Source organism: Lucilia sericata, unplaced genomic scaffold (assembly GCF_015586225.1).
Source record: "Lucilia sericata isolate MDLA Ls3-8-SP2 unplaced genomic scaffold, ASM1558622v1 Contig000457F_arrow, whole genome shotgun sequence".
Lineage (NCBI taxonomy): Eukaryota > Metazoa > Arthropoda > Insecta > Diptera > Calliphoridae > Lucilia > Lucilia sericata.
The window spans coordinates 128,973-150,195 of record NW_023994472.1 but is presented as its reverse complement, the minus strand read 5'-3'; the positions used below and the strand labels follow the sequence as shown (position 1 = coordinate 150,195).

At 28.3% G+C, this 21,223-nt stretch overlaps 1 protein-coding gene and 1 long non-coding RNA gene across 2 annotated transcripts in view; one reads left to right on the top strand and one right to left on the bottom strand.

Moving 5' to 3' along the window:
• Positions 1-16,425, bottom strand: part of LOC119605112 (frizzled-3) — a 36,306-nt gene extending 19,881 nt beyond the window's left edge. The window contains exon 1 of the mRNA XM_037958066.1: positions 15,251-16,425. Within this exon, the coding sequence (XP_037813994.1) occupies positions 15,251-15,475 (225 nt within the window). The 5' untranslated portion in view covers positions 15,476-16,425. The remainder of the gene's footprint in view (positions 1-15,250) is intronic.
• LOC119605113 overlaps positions 1-21,223 on the top strand; it is a 176,609-nt gene that overhangs the window by 110,843 nt on the left and 44,543 nt on the right. Inside the window, exon 4 of the long non-coding RNA XR_005231563.1 lies at positions 12,440-12,476. This is a non-coding gene — a long non-coding RNA (uncharacterized LOC119605113). The remainder of the gene's footprint in view (positions 1-12,439; positions 12,477-21,223) is intronic.

Below are 21,223 nucleotides of genomic sequence, written 5' to 3'. Positions count from 1 at the left end.
TTGATATATTAACTTAATATACCATTCTATGTATATTCATTTTGTTTTTTTCCTTTTTGAAATTCGAATAAAATCAACTCGTAAATAATGTTTAAAAAATAAAAACAAAACAAAAACTAAAAGGAAACACAGACCGACCGAGAACAATGAACTTGTGCGCATGCGCGTGCTTCAAAAACTTTAGTTTTCGATTTCAGGCAAAATGTGCGCCGCTAAAAACTATACAAGTAGGTATGAGTAGTAGATATGCAAAAAGTTTATTTTAAAGAAAAACAGGATTTTTAAGTTTATTTTTTCTTCTTGATGTTATATCCCAAAAGAACGTAACTACAAGTACGTGTATCTTGCAAGACATTGTTGCAGGTGCGTAAATAAATGGATTCAAACAACAACAACAATATACAGAGGTGTCTGTATACACTTAAGACAATATACAATGTAGCGTGCTAAAAAAAACACTATAATAATGATAGACTGAACCAAAATAACCAACATTAAAATCACATTTTCTTGATTTTTTTTCGATTTTTTGGCGTTTTTATTGCTAAAACATAAATTATCCATTACAATGAAAAAATATTGCCATTGTTGGTGTGAGTAGGTAAATTTAAGCAAAAAAATTTTTCTTCAACCAAGAACGTAAGAAAATTTGTTTAAGTATGAATAGCAAATTTGTTTTTGTGCTTAAAGTGTGGAAAATATGTGGCAATCGAAAATGATCGATATGTTGTGATTGAGATTTTGATTAAAGTTTAGACTATAGCCTTGTTAGTATTAGTGAAGTCTAGACTATAGTCTTGACGAAAATCCACAATTTATTTTTGACTATAGTCCAGGCAAGTATTTTGACAAGAGTATAGATTAGAACTGAACTAAAACTAAACTAGAACTGAACTAGAACTGAACTATAACTGAACTATAACTGAACTATAACTGAACTAGAACTGAACTAGAACTAGAACTGAACTAGAACTGAACTAGAACTGAACTAGAACTGAACTAGAACTGAACTAGAACTGAACTAGAACTGAACTAGAACTGAACTAGAACTGAACTAGAACTGAACTAGAACTGAACTAGAACTGAACTAGAACTGAACTGAACTAGAACTGAAGAACTGAACTAGAACTGAACTAGAAACTAGAACTGAACTAGAACTGAACTAGAACTGAACTAGAACTGAACTAGAACTGAACTACAACTGAACTACAACTGAACTACAACTGAACTACAACTGAACTACAACTGAACTACAACTGAACTACAACTGAACTAGAACTAAACTAGAACTAACTGAACTAGAACTGAACTAGAACTGAACTAGAACTGAACTAGAACTGAACTAGAACTGAACTAGAACTGAACTAGAACTGAACTAGAAACTGAACTAGAACTGAACTAGAACTGAACTAGAACTGAACTAGAACTGAACTAGAACTGAACTAGAACTGAACTAGAACTAGAACTGAACTAGAACTGAACTAGAACTGAACTAGAACTGAACTAGAACTGAACTAGAACTGAACTAGAACTGAACTGAACTAGAACTGAACTAGAACTGAACTAGAACTGAACTAGAACTGAACTAGAACTGAACTAGAACTGAACTAGAACTAGAACTGAACTAGAACTGAACTAGAACTGAACTAGAACTGAACTAGAACTGAACTAGAACTGAACTAGAACTGAACTAGAACTGAACTAGAACTGAACTAGAACTGAACTAGAACTGAACTAGAACTGAACTAGAACTGAACTAGAACTGAACTAGAACTGAACTAGAACTGAACTAGAACTGAACTAGAACTGAACTAGAACTGAACTAGAACTGAACTAGAACTGAACTAGAACTGAACTAGAACTGAACTTGAACTGAACGAGAACTGAACTAGAACTCAACTAGAACTTAACTAGAACTCAACTAGAACTAGGACTGTACTAGATCGGTATTAGAACTGACCTAGATCTACGAGAATTCCGAACCGAATTCTATAATCTTGACTAGATTCATGACATTTGTTCATACTAGAGTCTTGACTATAGTTCATCATTCCGAAAAATTTCCTTAACTATCTCCATATATTAAAATTTAGTAGAGAACAATAAACTTTTCCAAAACCATCTTTCACTTTAAATTAAAACAAATTAAATTCCTATTAAAAAAAAACTCCTAATCTTTATATACCATCTAATTTTAATTACAAACCAATTTTTTATTACTTAAAAAAATCTAAACCAATTTATCCAAAAATCAATCTTCTAAATCATATATAAACTATAAAAAACAACTTTTCTCCCCATTTAAAAACACTAATTAACAACTCACAGTTTTATAGAAAAAAATGTTAAAAAAAACTGATGCTCCACTAAATTAAAAATACGACACGTACCAAAACCATAAACTAAAAAAAATACAAAAAACAGAAAAACATAAAGAAACTAAAAATTAACAATAAAATATAAAAATATGGCTGATGATCAATCAACATGACAATACAACTTAATTTCATGAAAAATACAATTTTAATGATGGAGACATTTAAATGATCGAATGACAAACGTTTAAAGTAAACAGCATCTGTTTGTAGTTGGACTAGAAATTTTTAATTTTATGACACTCATAATAAAAACAAAACAAAAAACAACAAAAATTTAAACAAGTTGTTTTAAATAAGATCAGTAACAGAAAGAAGAAAACAAACATAAAATTGCTTCATTGTTTATAAATAAATTTTGGAAAAAAAATATTTAACATAAAATTCCATAATATTTTTAAGTTAGACAAAATAAACTTTAAACCCTATAAAAACCATTTATGAGGACACTGGGCTTTAAAATAAATTGAATATTTGAAAAAATTTTTTTTTTTACATAATTAACATGTCATTTTGTTTGTTGGTGTAATAAATTTTTTATATAATTAATTATAATGTTAAATATCACTGTTTTTATTTAACAAAAAAAAACCATAGACCCACTCCCTCACATCATGTAAAGTTGACAGTTGTTGTAACTCTACATGAAAATGTAGGCCCTCAGGAAAATAAAAAATCGTACAAAATTAATGAAAAACAATCTGTTAAATCAACATAAATGTATGTTTGTTTGTATGTCATATTTTTTTTTATTATTTTTACAAAGAATAAATAAAATTGTTGAAAACAATATTGAAAAAAAAAAAGCAGAAACTTTATATGACATTATAATCTTGTTTGCTGGTAATGCATTTTGCGGTCATAAACTTTATTTGTTGCGGCATTTTGTCAACAATTTAACTTTTTCTGTTTTATTTTTTTTTTATACATTTTTCTATCTCTTCATACGGTTTTCAATGCTACAGCACATGGTGGAGTATGATAGATATACGGGTTGTACATCGTAGACTCGATTAACGATATTCTACAAAATTTGCTTTAGACTACGGTCCACACTGTAACACAGAAAATAAATTAGACTATAGTAGATGTTATAATAAAGATAATAGTTCAAACTGTTGTTCAAACTATAGTTTAGACTATTGTTTAAACTACAGTTCAGACTATAGTTCAGACTATAATCCAAATTATAATCAAGACTACAGTTCAGACTATAATTCTGACCATAGTACATGTTATAGTCCAGACTATAGTATAGACTATAGACTATAATATAGACCATAATTCAGACTATAGTCTAGACTATAGTTCATATTATAGTTCAGACTATATTACAGATTATAGTCCTTACTGTAGAGCAAATTTTAGTTCAGACTATAGTCTAGTCCAGACTATAGTCCAGACTATAGTCCAGACTATAGTTCACACTATAGTCCAGATTATATTCTATACTGTAGAACAAATTGTAATTCAATTAGAACTGAACTTGAACTGAACTAGAACTGGACTAGAACTGAACTAGAACTGAACTAGAACTGAACTAGAACTAGAACTGAACTAGAACTGAACTAGAACTGAACTAGAACGGAACGACAATAGATCAGACTATAGTCCTGATTAAAGTTCTCCCTTTAGTCGTGAGTATAGATGAGAATATAGTTCAAGCCAGAGTTTGTATGAACATTGTTCTTCGATAAGCGAGACTTAAGTGTTTAATGAATGCTTGGCATATTATTATTTTGTATGTAATTGTTTTTTCTTTTCTTCTCCTCTACCGCTCTCCCTCTTCTCTTAACCCATTCATAGCACATTTAAACGTTTTGCTGGCATTATATTGACTGATGAGGGGGAGTGTTGGTGTAAAAAGGGGGGGGGGGGACTACACAAAGAGGACTCATGACTTGTACTTGTTTTTATTTCTGTTATTTCAGTTATTTTTTTCTCTTACAACTTTTTGCGGCTTTATTTGTCGATTGTCATTTCATATGAAAAGTGTCAAACGCCGCTGAACATACATATTATAGTGATGTTGTTATTGTTGTTGTAGTTGTTGCTATTGCGGTGTGTAATTTTTTATATACTTGTGCTCTGTGCACCGCCGAGACATGACAAGTAATATCTATCTGTCTGTCTGTCTGTCCAACCGTCCGTCCAGCTGTCTGTCATGCTAGTATCTTAATATTTATTTTTTTTTTCGTTTGTAGGCCTGATAAAATACTTGGTTACGAATTGTAGTTTTCAGTTCAGTATTTGTTTAACAAAACAACAACAAAAATATGAGTACTGTAAAATAGTAAAAAAAATTATTTATTCTTTATTTAAACAAAAAAAAAAACACACACAAGACAAATAAATATAAAGGTTGGTGTGCTGTTAGTGTGATTTAAGGTTTTATATTGTTATATTTTCATATCTGTGTTACTTTTTTTTGAGGTTTATAGTAATTTTCAATATTTGCTCAACCTTTTTTAAAAATGATTGATATTTAAATATTTGATCTTTGGATAATGAATGCCAGAAAGATATATATTTTTTTTCAAAAATTTATTTTAATGACAAGATTTAAATTTTAATGAGGTTTATTTAAGAGATTTATTTCGACATTAACAAAAAAAGTAGAAAATTGTTTGCTAACATTTATACTAAGGACAGTATATCAACAAAGTATGTTTTCAAGTAAGCAGTACTACTTACTTATTATGGGTTTGTTTAGAAAAACATGATTTGAGACATGAATATGACTCATGTTTTTGGTAAAAGCTTCCATAGATTTTATAAAGAGTTACAAATAACACAAAAGCCGGATATTTACTGGAATTTATATTGTTTTTTTTTTATAACCAAATTAAATTTAGTTTTGTAAATAATTATGTATTTCTTATTCAACAACAACTACACTAATTATATTCCTAAGAAAACACTTAAAAAAATACCAGGAAGTAGTAAAAAAACATTCTACTATATCTCAATTAACATGGACAGAAGTACATAAAAAAAACAAGGAATGATGGACGAACAAAAAAAAATGTTAAAACTCCATAATCAAACATCATTAAAATAACGTAAAAATGCTTTTTAACAAAAAATTCTTTTTTGTTGTTCAACCAAAAATTCACCAGAAATTAAAAAACAAAACGAAAAAAAGACTCTGAATACTAACCCCTGGAAATGAAATATAAACGTAACGCACCATAATAACAAAATATATATATTTCGAAAAAAAAAGGCCAAGGCCTTTATTAAAGTCCATATAACAGCTAAATCATCAAAGTGGAAAGAAACGACACAAAAAACACTAATTTAGAAAAAAAGAAAAAACTGAACTGAAACTATAAACTAAATATATGAGTAAGTTCTTTCAAAAAAAAAAAAAAAAAGAAGCAACCAAGAAAACATATTGAGAAAGAAGAATTAAAAGTAGACAGTCAATGGGTTTTTGGTAGTTTTTTTTTTCGAGGGTTTAAAACACAAAATTTAATACATATTACTATTAAAAATAAGACCGGCTGAGGAACAAAATAAAAGGGTTTAAGGTGACCAGTTAAAGGAAAAAATATTGGGGTTTACCTAAACTCAAATAAAACAATTCTTGACATTGTTTACTTTATGTCAACAATGTCAAAATAAAGTAAAATTTCCTTTATTTAACTAAAATATTAAGAAAACAGCTCGAAACTATTTAAAAAACAATTAATTACATTTTTGACATGATGTAAAATATGTAATAATTTCAAAAATTTGTTTCTATTGAGTTTAAACACAAGATTTTTTTTAGTAATTTGTATACTTTACATTATTTACATTAAGTGTACTTAATTTACAACAGGTAAACAATGACAATTTATGTATAATTACTTATTAAACTATTTAAATTATGTTAAACTTATAAAAAGATTTAATTGCAAATTCTTGACATTATTGACATCATGTAAACAATAGGTAAATAATGTAAAATTCCCTTAAAATAACTAAAATATCAAAAAAAAGCAATTAAAACAAATAAAATACAATTGTTTACATTTTTTACATATTCTTTACCTCATGTAAAATAAGTAAAATTTGGATCAGAATGGTGTAAGCAATTTAAAATATTTAAAATTTACATAAAAGTGGTTTAAACGCTACAACATTATATAATCTTTTATATTTTACATTATTTACATCATGTCAACAATAGGTAAATAATGTAAAAAATATCATAAACAGAGGTAAAATATGCAATTTTTTCCTTAAAACTAGTTTCAAAGCAAGAATTTTGTATATTTTACATTATTTACATCATTTATACAATAGGTAAATAATTAAAAAATTGCAGTAAACTAACAAAAACACAAAGAAAAAAGCTTAGAACAAATCAGATACCACCTTTTTACCTACTTTACACATTCTTTACATCGTGTAAAATAAGTCAAATTTGATTAATTTATGTTAAAAATGCAGATTTTTTAAGATAAAATTAAAAAATAAAGCAAGAAATTATTTTAATTTAATTTACATTGCTTACACCATGTCAACAATAGGTAAATAATGTAAATTTTCGGTAAACTAACAAAAATACAAAGGAAGAAGCTTAAAGCAAATCAGATTCCACCTTTTTACATACTTTACACATTGTTTACATAGTGTAAAATAAGCAAAATTTTATTAACTTTTATTTAAAATACAGTTTTTTAAGATAAAATTAAAAAATAAAGTAAGAAATTATTTTAATTTAAATACTTTACATTGTTTACACCATGTCAACAATAGATTAATAATGTAAAATTTCAGCTAACTAACAAAAATACAAAAGAAGAAGCTTGGAACAAAATTAAAACAATTATTTACATATTTTACACATACTTTACATCGTGTAAAATAAGTAAAATTTTTTTTAATTTTTGTTTAAAATGCAGTTTTTTAAAGATAAAATTAAAAATTAAAGCAAAACATTATTTTAATTAAATACATGCATTGTTTACATCATGTCAAAAATAGGTAAATAATGGAAAATTTTGTACTTAAAACAAAAACGGCAAGAAAATTAATAAACCTTATTAATATAAGCCATATAGCAATTATTTACATCATGTCAACAATTGTAAAATGAAGTAAAATCCAAGTAAAACATTTAGGTTCTTATTGCAAATCGTTCCCTGGTCACCTTAAAATGTAAAGCAGACGCCATTGACTTTACAACACCGTACCCTCGTAGATATACAAAAATAAAACCGAAAAACTATATAGAAAATGTGAAATAAAAGGCGTTAACACCACTAAAAAACGAACTAAGAAATTACAATAAAAAACAACAACAACTACCACTAAGCAAGACTAAAACGACCGACTGAACGGCTTACAAACCCTGACTGTGCTCTTTTTTTTCGTTCGTTCATTCGTTTTCTTTTCAAGTCAAAGAATTAATGGCTTTTGTAAATTTTTAATGTGAACAATGTTACAAACAACATTAAAGAAGAAAAACAACAACAACCACAAATGCTTTTAAAAAATAAGAAAGAACTGAAAAAGGGCATTCCTAAAATGCATTTTTATGGTTAAAAGCAGCAGCCACTGCAGCAGCAGCAGACAACGAGCGGCAGCACATCTAACATTGGACAAAAGATACAAAATAGAAAAAAATAAAAGAAAAACAGCCGGTTAGACAGACAGACACAGCACAAATGCAAAATATACATTTAAAACTCAGCATATTTTATTTTTAAAAAATTTTTTCTTAAAAGATTCTTTTTGTAGTTGAAAAGAAGAAAATCATGTTTATTTGACATCAAATGTTAGTCTGTCTGTCTTTCTTTTAGTTTTATTATTTTCCATTTAATACGTAATGAAACCTTTTTGTTAATACCCACCGAGAGGAGGTCTTTTTCATAATGTAAATTGTTAACAATGAATGACTACTAAAACCGGTAAATGATGAGAGATGAGTGTTAAGTTGTAAGAGAAATGTAATGTTAAGAAATCGGCAGCCCAAGCTGTGTTGTAAAGAAACATGTCAGTGGTTGATATACTACAAGGTGTTAATGGACTTATTTTGGTTTAGTTTTTGTATCTCAGTTTAGGTAATTGTGTTATTTAAAGGAGTTTTTTTCAAGAATAATTACATTACATTAATAATTAATAATGAACACAAAGAAAGTTTGGTAATGCTAAATTGTGGTTAATTTTTAAAATAATGTGAACACTAACCATTTCTTACATTGTTTACATCGTGTAATAAATTGTTCATTGTCAACAATATGTAAGTTATGTACGTTTTATTTTAATAGCCAAAATAACATATTACATTGTAAGAATAGTGTAAATACCACTTTATTTACATTGTTTACACTATGTCAAGAATAGGTAATAAATGTATAATTAAAGCTTATTTGTTAAACATTTCAAATTGCTAAACATTTAGTTAATTTTCGGAAAATAGTAATATATACTTTACTTTTTTTATAATATAAACGTAAATAATGTAGAAATCCATTTTTATAAAAAAAAAATCAACTTCCTCTACATTGTTTACATAATGTCAACTATAAGTAAAAAAACGAAAAATATCTTTTATTTATTAAAAATTATTGCAAATTTTGTTAATTCGCGAAAAATACAGATACTTTACATCATGTCAACAATACGTAATTTAAAAAGAAATCCATTTTTATAACTAAAATATAAATTTTAAAGTCTTATAACAGGGTAAATACCCTTCCTTTATATTATTTACATCATGTCAACAACAGCTAAACAAATTTAAAAATTGTTTTTATTTGTTAAAAATAGAAAATTACAAAAAATTCTAATAGTTTTTGGCAAAAAACTAATACTTTACATTATATACACCATGTCAACAATATATAAATAAAGTAAATTTGCATGTTATCAACAAAAAACCCCTTTTATATTCTTAAAATCATGTAAATACCACTTTTTTACATTGCTTACACTATGTCAAGAATAGGTAAAAAATTATAATTTCATTAAAAATAACTGAAATATTAAGAGAAATACTTCAAAGAGATGAAATTCAATTGTTTAAAAAGACATTTAAATTCTTAAAATTACGTGAAAGCCATTTTACATTTTTTACATTATTTTACATTATGTAAAAAAAATTTTAAAGTTTATAATTTGAATTTATTTGAAAAAAAATTAAATTTCGCAAAAAATTTTGCAAATTGTTGAAAATTTTTTGATTTTTTACAATGTTTACACCATGTCAATAATAGGTAAATAATGTATAATTTTATTTAAATAAGTAAAATTATCAAAAAAATACTCCAAACTAATTAAATGCAATTGTTTACATTATTTACATTTTATTTACACCATGTAAAATATGGCAAATACTTCATATTTTCTATACAAAATTGCTAAAAACTAAGTTAAATTTGTAAATATTATGTTAATTTACATATTTTACATTATTTACATCATGTCAACAATGGGTAAATAATGTGTAATAAAACTTAAATAACAAAAATATCATGAAACGTGCTTAAAATAACGAAAATACAATTGTTTACAATTATTTTACACCAAATAAAATATGTAAAATACTTAGTATTTACCAATTAATTATCAATTAATTACAAAACTAATGTAATTTTTTCGTTATTATGTTAAGTGATAAATTTTTACATTATTTACACAATGTCAACAATAGGTAAATACTGTAAATTTTGATTAAAATAACTAAAATATCGTGAAAAGTGTTTAAAATAACAAAAATACAATTGTTTACATTTATTTTACACCATGTAAAATATGTAAAATACTTATTATTTAGCAATTAATTGCAAAACTAATGTAAATTTGGATTATTATGTTAATTGATACATTTTTACATTATTTATATCATGTCAACAATAGGTAAATAATGTAAATTTTTATTTAAATAACTAAAATATCATGAAAAGTGCTTGAAATTACAGAAATACAGTTGTTTACATTTATTTTACACCAAGTAAAATATGTAAAATACTTATTATTTCCCAATTAATTACAAAACTAATGTAAATTTGTCGTTATTATGTTAAGTAATACATTATTTACATCATGTCAACTATAGGTAAATAATGTAAATTTAAAAGCTTAAGTAAAAAAGAAATTCAAAAAATAATACTCATAATTACTTTTAATCATAAAGTGTGAAAAATTATTGAAAATTTCCTTCCATGGTCGCTTTTTTAATAAAAAATCATATACTTCATTTCAAAATACCTTTAAAGTGTGAAATGATAAATCATAATCCCCCAAAAATTAATGACAATCAAATTTCATATAAAAAATAATGAAAACTTAACGTTGAAAATGTCTGTTAAAATTCAGCTGATAACAAAAGAACTAAATTTTCTAATACAACTGAATAGTTTTGAAAGGTGTAAAAATGTACGGGTGTCTATTGTGGTTGGAGTTTCTTGACTTAAAGCCATCATCAATCTTTTACATGCTAACGCGGGGGTATTATAAACAAATTTGGTAATATGAACAAAAAACCCCTGCCTTTAGACAGAAACTAATAACAAAATATTTAGTTGAAAATAATAATCAAAAAAAAAAAAAACATTTCTTTATCATTACAAAAATTAAACAAATTAAAAAATTCGCTGATTTAAAAAAAAATTCTTCAATGAAAAGAAGATAAGTTTTTTATATTTATTTAATTTTTTTTAAGTAAAAGATAGCAGAAATTTTAAAAGATAATTATGAAAATTTATTTTTAAATATTGTGAACTTGAGCTAGTTTTTGCAGGTTTAATATTTAATAATTTTCATTTAGTTTAAAAATGTATTAATATTTTTTGATAAATATTTAATTAAGATAATATTAAGATTCAATTTATAATAAAAAGAATAATTTTGTAACATTTTGAAAAATTATTTTAATGAAACAATGGTTGTAGCTAACAAAAACTATGTTTATCTCAATAAAAATGTTGTTGAAACTACTGAAGTAAAAAGCTTTTTATAAAAATAAACAGTTATTAGTTGTTGCTACAAATTTAAAAAGCTTTTTATAAAAATAAAAAAATTTTAGTTGTTACTACAAAATTATTTAATTTTAACTTAAAAATTAGTTTGTCTCAATAAAATATTGTAAAGACAACTAAATAAAATATAATTTTTAATAGAAATCTTTTATTAATTCCATCTTTTCACTAAAATTTTTCAATATTTCCAAAATTTTGTTTAAGTTAGTTACATTTTAAAAGTATAAATAGCTTTAATTGAGTGTTTTAGTTGCAGTAACCAAAAAACTTGGACTTTAACATAAATATTTATTTGTCTCAAATAAAATTTTATAAAAACAATCAAATATTTAGCTTTGCAAGAGAAAACAAATCAAATAACAAATATTTATAGATTTCAAAGCTTTAAAAAGATTTAATTATAAAAATTATTTTCAAGTAAACAAATATTTATTTAACCATAAGAAATTATTTTCTTTTTAAAATCACCCTACTGTTGTCCTCCTAATGTACATATATAAACGCCCTATCAGCCATATGTTTTTCTTTATCACTTTCTGTAAAATAAACAGAAATTTTTGTTCGTTCTGTTTGTTCCCCGTTATTACATTGAAAATCAATTAAATTGTTGTTCTGCTATTAGTTTTACTCCAAACAGTGATAACAATTTTATTTAAAATTCTTTATATTTGAATCTGAAGTGGGTACTTGTTGTCATCAAAAACTATCAATTGTTTGCATTTTTGTAATTAAAAAATACTTTTCTAACTATTACGTTTTTCAAACAAAAAAAAAATGTTCATTTTCTAATGTTTTTTATTGATAAGGAATTTCTTAACTAAAATTCCCCAAAAATTAAGTACAATGAACCCCTATTTTGTTTAGGGCAATCAAAGGATAGGGGAATTTCATAAATATACATTTTTGTTTGATGTTTTTATTTGAAATTTTTGTTAACATTTTAAAAATGCAAAGTATTTTTTTCGTGGTAAAGCAATTAAATTTACGCCCATTTTATTTTAATGATTTTTAATAATTTTTTTTAGGAATTTTTATTGTTTTTGAGCGAAAAAGAATTAAGTGATAATAAAATTTTTGTTTTCTTTTCAGATTTTTTCTTTAGTAAATGAGAGAAATGGATAAGGGGGTAAGTGTTTAATATGATTAAATATTTATCTTTTACAAAATAGTTTAAATAAACTTATTTGTCTTTAAAATTAAACTTTTGAGTATTAAGTAAAGCTTTGATTTTTAACAGGTTTTAGTCTTTGCCTTTATAGTTAAACTTTATATAAAAAATAATCTATGTTTAATGCCTTCGAATTAAAGCTAATATTTTGTCCTTAAGCCATCAATACACACAGAGCTTTCCTACACTCTTGAAACAAAATCAGCTAGATAACACATTTCTACTCTCTGCCTATCACTGCTTTAAGCTAACTAGTTTAAACCTAATTTCTTATATTTTGCATTAAACTCTCCTTTAATAAGAAAGTTTAGTTAAACTAAGCCTATTTGCCTTTAAAGTAACTTTTGTTTACAAATTATCTGTTGACTTCAAACTGAGGGTTAATGATTCTTTTAGGTTTATGTTAATTTTTCTTTTATGTTAAACTTTGGAATCGTTGTTCTGTAATAGAGTTTAGTTAAACTAGGTTTATTTAACTTTAAAACTAAACTTTTAAAGTTTTTCTTTAAGCAGAATTTTGGTTTTGAAATTGGGCTTTATTTAATTTAGGTTTGTTTTTCCGCCTTTTGTTTATTTACTTTTAAAGTTTAGTTAAACTAAGCTTATTTGTTAATGAATAAGATAAAAACAAATCTTTTGGCTTTAAAACTATAATGTTTACAATTAAGTTAATTTGAAGTTTCACTTTCTAACTCCACTTTTGAACTCTTTCAAAGTTTATTCAATCTGAGCTTACATGTCTTTAACTTTAAAAAAGAGCCTTAAAAGAGCCTTAATTAAACTGATTGCCGATAAATGAATTAATTTTCAATATGGGTATTTCTCCTCTTAATCTCTACTCTTTACTATTTGATCTCTACTCTTAAACTATGGTTTTTGTTTAGTGTAAGAGTTTTTGTTAAACTAAGCTTAAGGCTTTTTAAGTTAAACTTTGAATGAAATTAATCTTTCGTCTTAAAGCTGTTTTCCTAAACACTTTTAATTTTTGGATTTATTTTGCTTTAACACTTTAGTTTAAACTCTTTAAAGTTTAGTTAAACTATGCTTAACAAAGCATAATCTTTCGACTTTAATCAGGCTTCTGATTTTGAAAACATTTAAGTTTAACCTGATCCCTTCATTCTACGTTTGAATTTTTTAAGCTTTTTTTCATTTTTAAAGTTTAACTAAACTTTTTCTCTTTAAAACTATTAGGACACTAATCTCTACTGAAATGAAAAAAATTTCTTAAGGAAAACATCTGATTTCTAGATGGTTTAAATTAAAGTTTGTGAAAGTTTAAAGTAAATTTAGTTTAAACTCTGTTACTAAAAAACTACTGCATCTAATACATGACTTCAAATAAGGGCAATTTCGTGTTAAGTGAACCAACTCAAAAAATCGTTTTGGATAAAATTTGCACCAAGGTTAGTACTATTGGATAGTAAGCTAGGCTCAATCGGTCAGCTCTATCGGTCAAGAACTGCCTAACTTAGAGCGGGTCAAAGTTGAACATTTTGGTCATATTGGTCCTAGAAAAAATAGTCCAAAGGTGTTCAGATAAACATTTCTTCATTATTTCTCAAAAAAAAATAATAATAAATTAAAAAAAAAATTTATTATTTTTTTATTTTTTTTTTTCAAAAAACTTTTCTTTGCTCAGAAGAAAGTTTATACAATTTCCTTTAAGATTTTTATAGTCCCATTATGGGATGCAAGTGGGATATCTATCAAGTGTTTCTGTGAAGTTTGTCCAACAGTTGGCAACGTGAAGAGATTATGTTAAAGCTTATTTAGATCACCGCTAGTTGGGTTTAATAGAACTTTTTGAAGAGATAAATATTTCAATTCTTTAAAATTTTAAATAATTTTGAAGCTTTTTAATCAAATTTCTTCAAATTTTCTGTCTTAATACAAAATTATGAAATATCACTTCTTAAAAAACAAACCACACACGTTTTTTACATGAAACACTTTCAACACACACTTTATAATAACATATACAACACCGATCAAAACTGCTATAAAGATCACAGAACACAACCTAACCATTCTTCTTTCCCTGTTGGCAGTCAAAATAATCCAACCAACATTATGATGATGATTATGATGAGTGAGTGAGTGTGGCTTTTAGTAGTAAAATGTTGTGCGAAATATAACACACAATCGAAAGAAACAAAAAATGTGTAATAAACATCACAAAACACGTAACTTCTAAGAATTATTTTTATTGCCTTAACAGATACAAAAAATAACAAACGCAAACTTGTACAAACTAAAGTAAGGCTTATCTTAAAGCCAGAGATCTAAATTTCGAAAAAATACATAAAAAATCAACTTTTTGAGGCCAGAAAACTAATGTGTGTGGTTGGTTTTCTCATTAAAAGCCGCATTTATTTTTGATACCAACTCGACTAGGAATAGGCAGTCAGTCACTCAAACGAGTCAAGTCATAAACCCTAGCTAGAGAAAATTATTCAAGCAAAAAGTTTTATACTTTTTGTGTAATACTCTCTAAAAAAAGGAGGAGGTTATAAAACTGACAGTATTGTTTTTAGACTAAAAAAAAATTCGTTAACAATGTAAATGGGAACATTTTCATGTGCGTGCACGCAAGCGTGCTAATTTTTAAAATTAATTTATATGAGATCATTTTTTTCAACAAACTAAAAGTTCTCAAAGAAAATAAGTTTTGATGACCTAAGTTCATAATTTATAAAGAGAAATAAATAAAAAAAAAAAAAAATACCCACCCTAAGTTCAGCTTCCAATTGATTGGTATGTCCGGCTAAGTTGGGTAAAGCGGTCATATTATAACCCAAACCCTGGCAGGCTGTAACGCTAATCAGCTGACATTGTAATCCATTTGTTGTTTGTGAGTTGAGCGTACCAGCTGAAGAGGCTGCTATTAATCCTTGGCTTAAACTTATAAAGCTTAAAGCCGCCAAGAACGCCATTAAAGCTTTTACAGAAAACATGATGTTTATTTCTGTTATTAGCCAAAAACAGCTGTTTTTAAAGGTCTATTTATTTGGCTACACAAATAACCATAAACAGCTGTTTAATGCAAAATTCTGGTTTCTTTTCAAATTTATAATTTTCTTTTTTATTATTTATTTTTATAAAAATTTCACTTTGAAGATCATCTTCAATATCATTAACTTAAATTTTCTTTTTATTTTTTTCTTCTTCAAACAACAATATTTCTTTTCGATCTTGCCGTTATTGTTGTTGTTTTTTTTGTTAATTTAAAGTAAACACATTAACCCCGTTGCTGTTAAAAGATTTTTCGATCTTTTCTTTTTATTTTCTTATTTAAGTTGTTTAATTTCATAGATAAACAATCGAATTTCACTTTGAACTCTGCGTGTTGTTATTATTTCTTTATTTGTAATTTTTTTTTCTACCACTAAAATACAATTTTTTTCTCGTTTTATTTATTTTTGTATATTTTTTCCAACCATTCCAACGGAACAAGTAAAAATACATCAAAGACTTTTTATTGTATACATCATCTTTATCATCGTCATTATTTTGGTTTACTTTGATTTTTTTCTCTTTCTTCTTAAATTTTTTAGTAAAATCCGAAAACTATTCTATATTACACACACTTTTGATATTCTTTAAATCCCTCAAGCATATCATTTGATTGAAAATGATCTCTTTTTGCAGGTAGTCGTCTTCGTTTTTTTTCAGTACAAGTCATAAAATATACATTTTCCCTCTAAAGACAAAAAACAAATTTAAATACGCACGCATTCGAATTACTACTAAGAATCTCTCTATCGCATTAGTATCTATTAGTTTTTAAATACATTTGTTAGATACACGTTAATTTTTCGTTTTTTAAAAATATTATCAGTATGTGCACGTTTTGTATACTCCGTGTGAGCGTTGTGAACACTTTGAGTTTTACTGGCAAACTGTTGTGGTTGTCTGATGTGCATGTTGGTTTTTAGTTGTGTTGTGTTATGTTTTATTCAATGACTTTTGTTCGAACATTTCGGTTCGTTCGAACTGTTTTCATTGGTCGTTCATACTAATTGAGTGTCTGGAGAAGTGAAGTATCGTATAATTTGGTTAATAAAAGTGTGCGCTATATTGTGAAATTTAGACAGGACTATGGATAAGGCAAGAGTCTGTACTATAACACAGACTATAGTCTAAGCTATTGTCGTAACGAAAATCTCAAGTAAAGCAAGAATCATGTAGTTAACATTAAGCTCGAAACTGTATACATACTCAAAATTTTAGTGGCCTCCGGTCTAGTCTGGTAGACCGGAGGTGGTCGGTTCGTTTCCCATCTGAGGCACTGGTTAAGGAGCGCACAACAGGCCCGATAGAGGCTTAGGTGTATTTCTTCAGATTTGATGTATATACATCCTCCTTTCAAACTAACTAACTAACTTTAATCGAGAATACAGTCGGCGGTAAAGTCGATGCTATTATCGACACTATATTCCATGCTATAGTCGAGACTAACTAAGACTGTAGTGCAATTTTGGTATTGAAACATACTCGATACTATAGTTCATAAAGCTAAAGTTGAAACTACAGCCTAAACTATAGTCAAGACTCTGGGCGCTACATAGTCAGTACTACAGGCAAACTATAATTCAAACTACATGTCTGAGTGCTTTACCTAGCGTTTAGCTAGCTCTATTCCACAGTGGAACTTTTTCAACCACAGTATGAGTCAAAGGCGACCGACCTATCGACTCTTTGTGATATAAAGCAGTAGAAAATTTTTGTTTATGGCTGACGGCGTTCCATGCACAAGCACTTAGCTCAAGAACTCAAGAGCCATCTAATCTCAAAGCAATTTTCAGATCATAGCTGAATGGAATGGCCTATTTGGTAAACCAAAGTACGATCTCCACCAATAAGCAGAGACTTCGCTCCTAATCAAAAGGGATACAAGATTGATATGAGCGAAGTAAACCCTAAACATAACTTCACAAATAAGGAAAATTTACCGAAAACCCTTGAATGGGAATACCGTACATCCATCACCAAATAAACAATCATCATACAAAACTATTATCCATCAAATACATTTGGGTGTGCAGGGTGGCGATGAACTCCACAAACTCTTAATTCATCTGATATATCCTGTTGCACAGCAGCAGCACTGAACTTAACCCGAGATAATACTTTCTTTGTATATCAGACTTTTAACCAACCACAGTCACTACTTGAAGATCGAAGTGACTTCGGTATCCGGTAAGTGTCGAATACTTCGGTTCTCTGACTCTAGTAAAACTTAATTGTATGGTTGTTTGGTCAAACCCCAAGTCAAAAGGCTCCGAAGAATAACACCAAAGAGTCTAATGACTCCAGTTTTTAGTCCTGACAAGACTAGAGGCATTTTTAGTACCTCTTGGAAAGTGGATATTGCAGTCAAAACTTTAGTTGATCCTATAGTTCAATTTAGACGATACTAGTTAAGACAATAATTGTCACTTTATTCAAAACAATAGCCGATAATATAGTCTTGACTTTAGTCGATACTATAATCAAGCCTTAAGTCATAACTATAGCCTACGCTGTAGTCAAAACTATAGCCTACGCTATAGTCAAAACTATAGCCTACGCTATAGTCAAAACTATAGCCTACGCTATAGTCACGACCATAGTCTACACTCTAACCGAAACTATAGTCGGTATTATACTCGGCTCTAAAGTTGAAACTATTGTCGGCACTAACGTTGGTACTATAGTCTAGACTATAATCGTCACTATATAAGAGACTATAGTCGGCACTATAATCAAGAAATACTCGACAAACTTTATATGAAACTGTAGTAAAGCAATATTCGAAACTACATACAGAATCTGTGGTCGAAACTATGGTCAAGACTTCTTATAGTATAGCCATTTTATTAAAAATCCTTAAAAAATATAAGTTATACCCAAGTCGTCTTAAGTAAACCAATAACACTCCCAAACTTCACCCAGTTTTATTTGTATGATCATTATCATACCAATTTCACATACTCGTTTCTGACTTGTAGTTTCCTCCAAACTCAGAATACTTTGCCCTCCAACATACATTCATATCTCCATGCACTACTATCTGATATGACTAAAGTGCTAAAATTGTAGAATAATATTGCAGTTGCGGTTCCTGTTGTTGTTGTTGTTTTTGTTTTATATATTTTTTTCTTATTCATTTCACTTTACGACGAGTATGTCCCCTCAACATTCATACACCATTTGATTATGAATGCGCACTCTCATCATAATTGCCGGCATAAGTTCTGTGAAGTGAAGTTGTTTGTGTAGTTGTTGTTGTTGTTGCTGTTTCGTTGTCAGTCAGGCAGTACAGAATGTGGATATTGGGGATACTACTTGCTACGATACGATACTCCATAAAAGCCGGTCGTTCGAATAATTTTATTATTTTACTGTTTTTTGTTCTTGTCGTCGAATTGGGTTTGGTATTGATGCCGGGTATATAGTACTTGTTGGTGCTGACATCGTTGAGGAGAGTAGTGTATTAAAATTTCCAATGTTGGTTCCGTATTCGTTACGGTATGAATTAGCCAAGGAAGACAAAATGTATTATGGAAAGAAAGAAAAAAAAAACACGACTACGACGAAGAAAACTGAGGATTGAGAAAGAAGGAAAAATGCAATAATATTCATGCAAACATATGTTGTTTGAATGTTCTCTATGGTGCTTTGATGGATCAGGGATTTGAAGGGATAATAACTTAAAGTTGATCAAATTAGGATAATTTCAAGTAGAAGCTTTTAATTTCGATTATCAGACTTGTTTGAAGCATCATTACTGCATATGTACATTTCAATATTTAAGTAAGAATAACTTTCCACAATAAGGACGAGTTTGTGATTCCTTTTTCGACGGGAGTACCAGATCTTTTAGATCATGATAATTTCTCATTTGTGTTACAGAAGTTTTTGTAACGATTCTTCCTCTACCTTGGTAAAATAACTTTTGTTAAAACGTTTTCACCAATGTTTTGATATTGCGTCTGGCGTTAACTCATCAGGGATTTATCGGAGCTAGACTAAGGGTTAAGAGATTATTTCGAACAAATCACACCGATGATAGAAAGCTTAAAGCTTAAAATCCCCGCCTCATGTTACCTTGATGAACTTCCCCCCATCTTGGTGTAATTGCAATCCGGGGAAAAGGGTTGCTCTCTGTACCAGAGAGTCATTTAATCTGGTACCACGGGAACTGGTTGCCCACAGGGCAGTTTCGGACTTTGTTTTGTCCTGTTATTGGAGTGGTTCCTTCTGAGTGCAGGTTTCAAACCCATATGCGCGGGAAGAAAATGTTGGTTAAAAGACTGAAACACACTGAAGTCTGTAATGCAAGTTCGATGTTGTAAGCGTTGGAAGTGAATTGGTGTCAAGTGTATATAATACGGAACGGGTGGAATGCGGGCCTCATTCATCTGTGTACCTACAGAGAGTGTGTCGGATTCTGAATGAATGTGTCGGATAAATTTAAAGTATGTTGGGTTGATAAGTGATTGATGTAAGGTGACTTATTGAAATCAGATTTACCAGAGAGTGTTCTCTGTGAGTAAGAGCAAGGCTTATTTAATGGCTTCGTATTTACGTTTCTAGGTGCTGTTGCCGAATCAACAGAGACCATCTCATCTGCGGGATTTTAAACAGAAGTGAAGTTTTTGCATCTGGGAAATTACGCTGCGGGGCAGCAATGGTCAAGAGATTATATAGCATAAGAACTTGAGCAAAGTGCTCGTACATGGATCGGTGGAACATGTATAAAAATTTCCACCTGCGTGTGCTTTGCAAGATGACTCGCCTCAAGCTCAGTCTGTGGGTGTGAAAGTACCACCGTGAAATAGTCCGTTTTACAGTTGTTGTTGGAAGATCAAGGCTCACCGTTGGAAGATGCAATTCTCAAATTCTTAAAAGCAGAAAGGCAAGGTTATTCAAAGAAAAATTCTTTTCGACCCTGTTTTCGCCTTGTAACTGTTTCAGTTTTCGCCTTATAACTGTTTCAGTTTTCGCCTTGTAACTGTTTCAGTTTTGGAACTCATATCAGTAGTTGGTAATCTAATCTTATATTCGACATTTCAAGATTCAATTGTCAGATTCTTCACTCTCGAAAATATATTAGTTATTGGAGAATCAGAAAGAGAGAATCGAACTTCATCAGAGAATCTGTGGAACTCAACATCTCAGTTATTGCTATTTTAACGTTATCAGAGTTCGCCGTAGGTATTTCTCTTAAACGTGAGCCTGGATTTTTTTTAATTATATTGCGTGGAAATTATGACATTTATCAAATTTGTAAATTCCTTTAAACATCTGTTCTATAACCAATCGATGATGACTGAATACTTTTTTCAAAGTTGTTTGTGCTATTTTTTCTTTTTTAGTTTGAGGGTCCCTTGTGGCTGTTATGGAGTTTTTTTTCTTCTGTAATTTTTTTCCTACATTCGTTTAATTTTCGTATTGCATGCATTGGATCAAGCAAATGTTGAAATGCGGCAAATGCAGCAATTCAATGCAACCAAAACAACAGTAGTAAGGAAGGGCTGTCGTTTAAACGAACGTCTTGGTTGCCTTCTTTGAATGTTATGGTTGCTTCTCTGCCACTATGTATATGATGTGATGAGGAGGCACCTTATATTTTTTTCCTGTTCGTTTTTATTTCGATTTGTTTTTTCCTCAACGCTTGAGATCATCTTTAACATCATCGATGTGAAACATCATTGGCG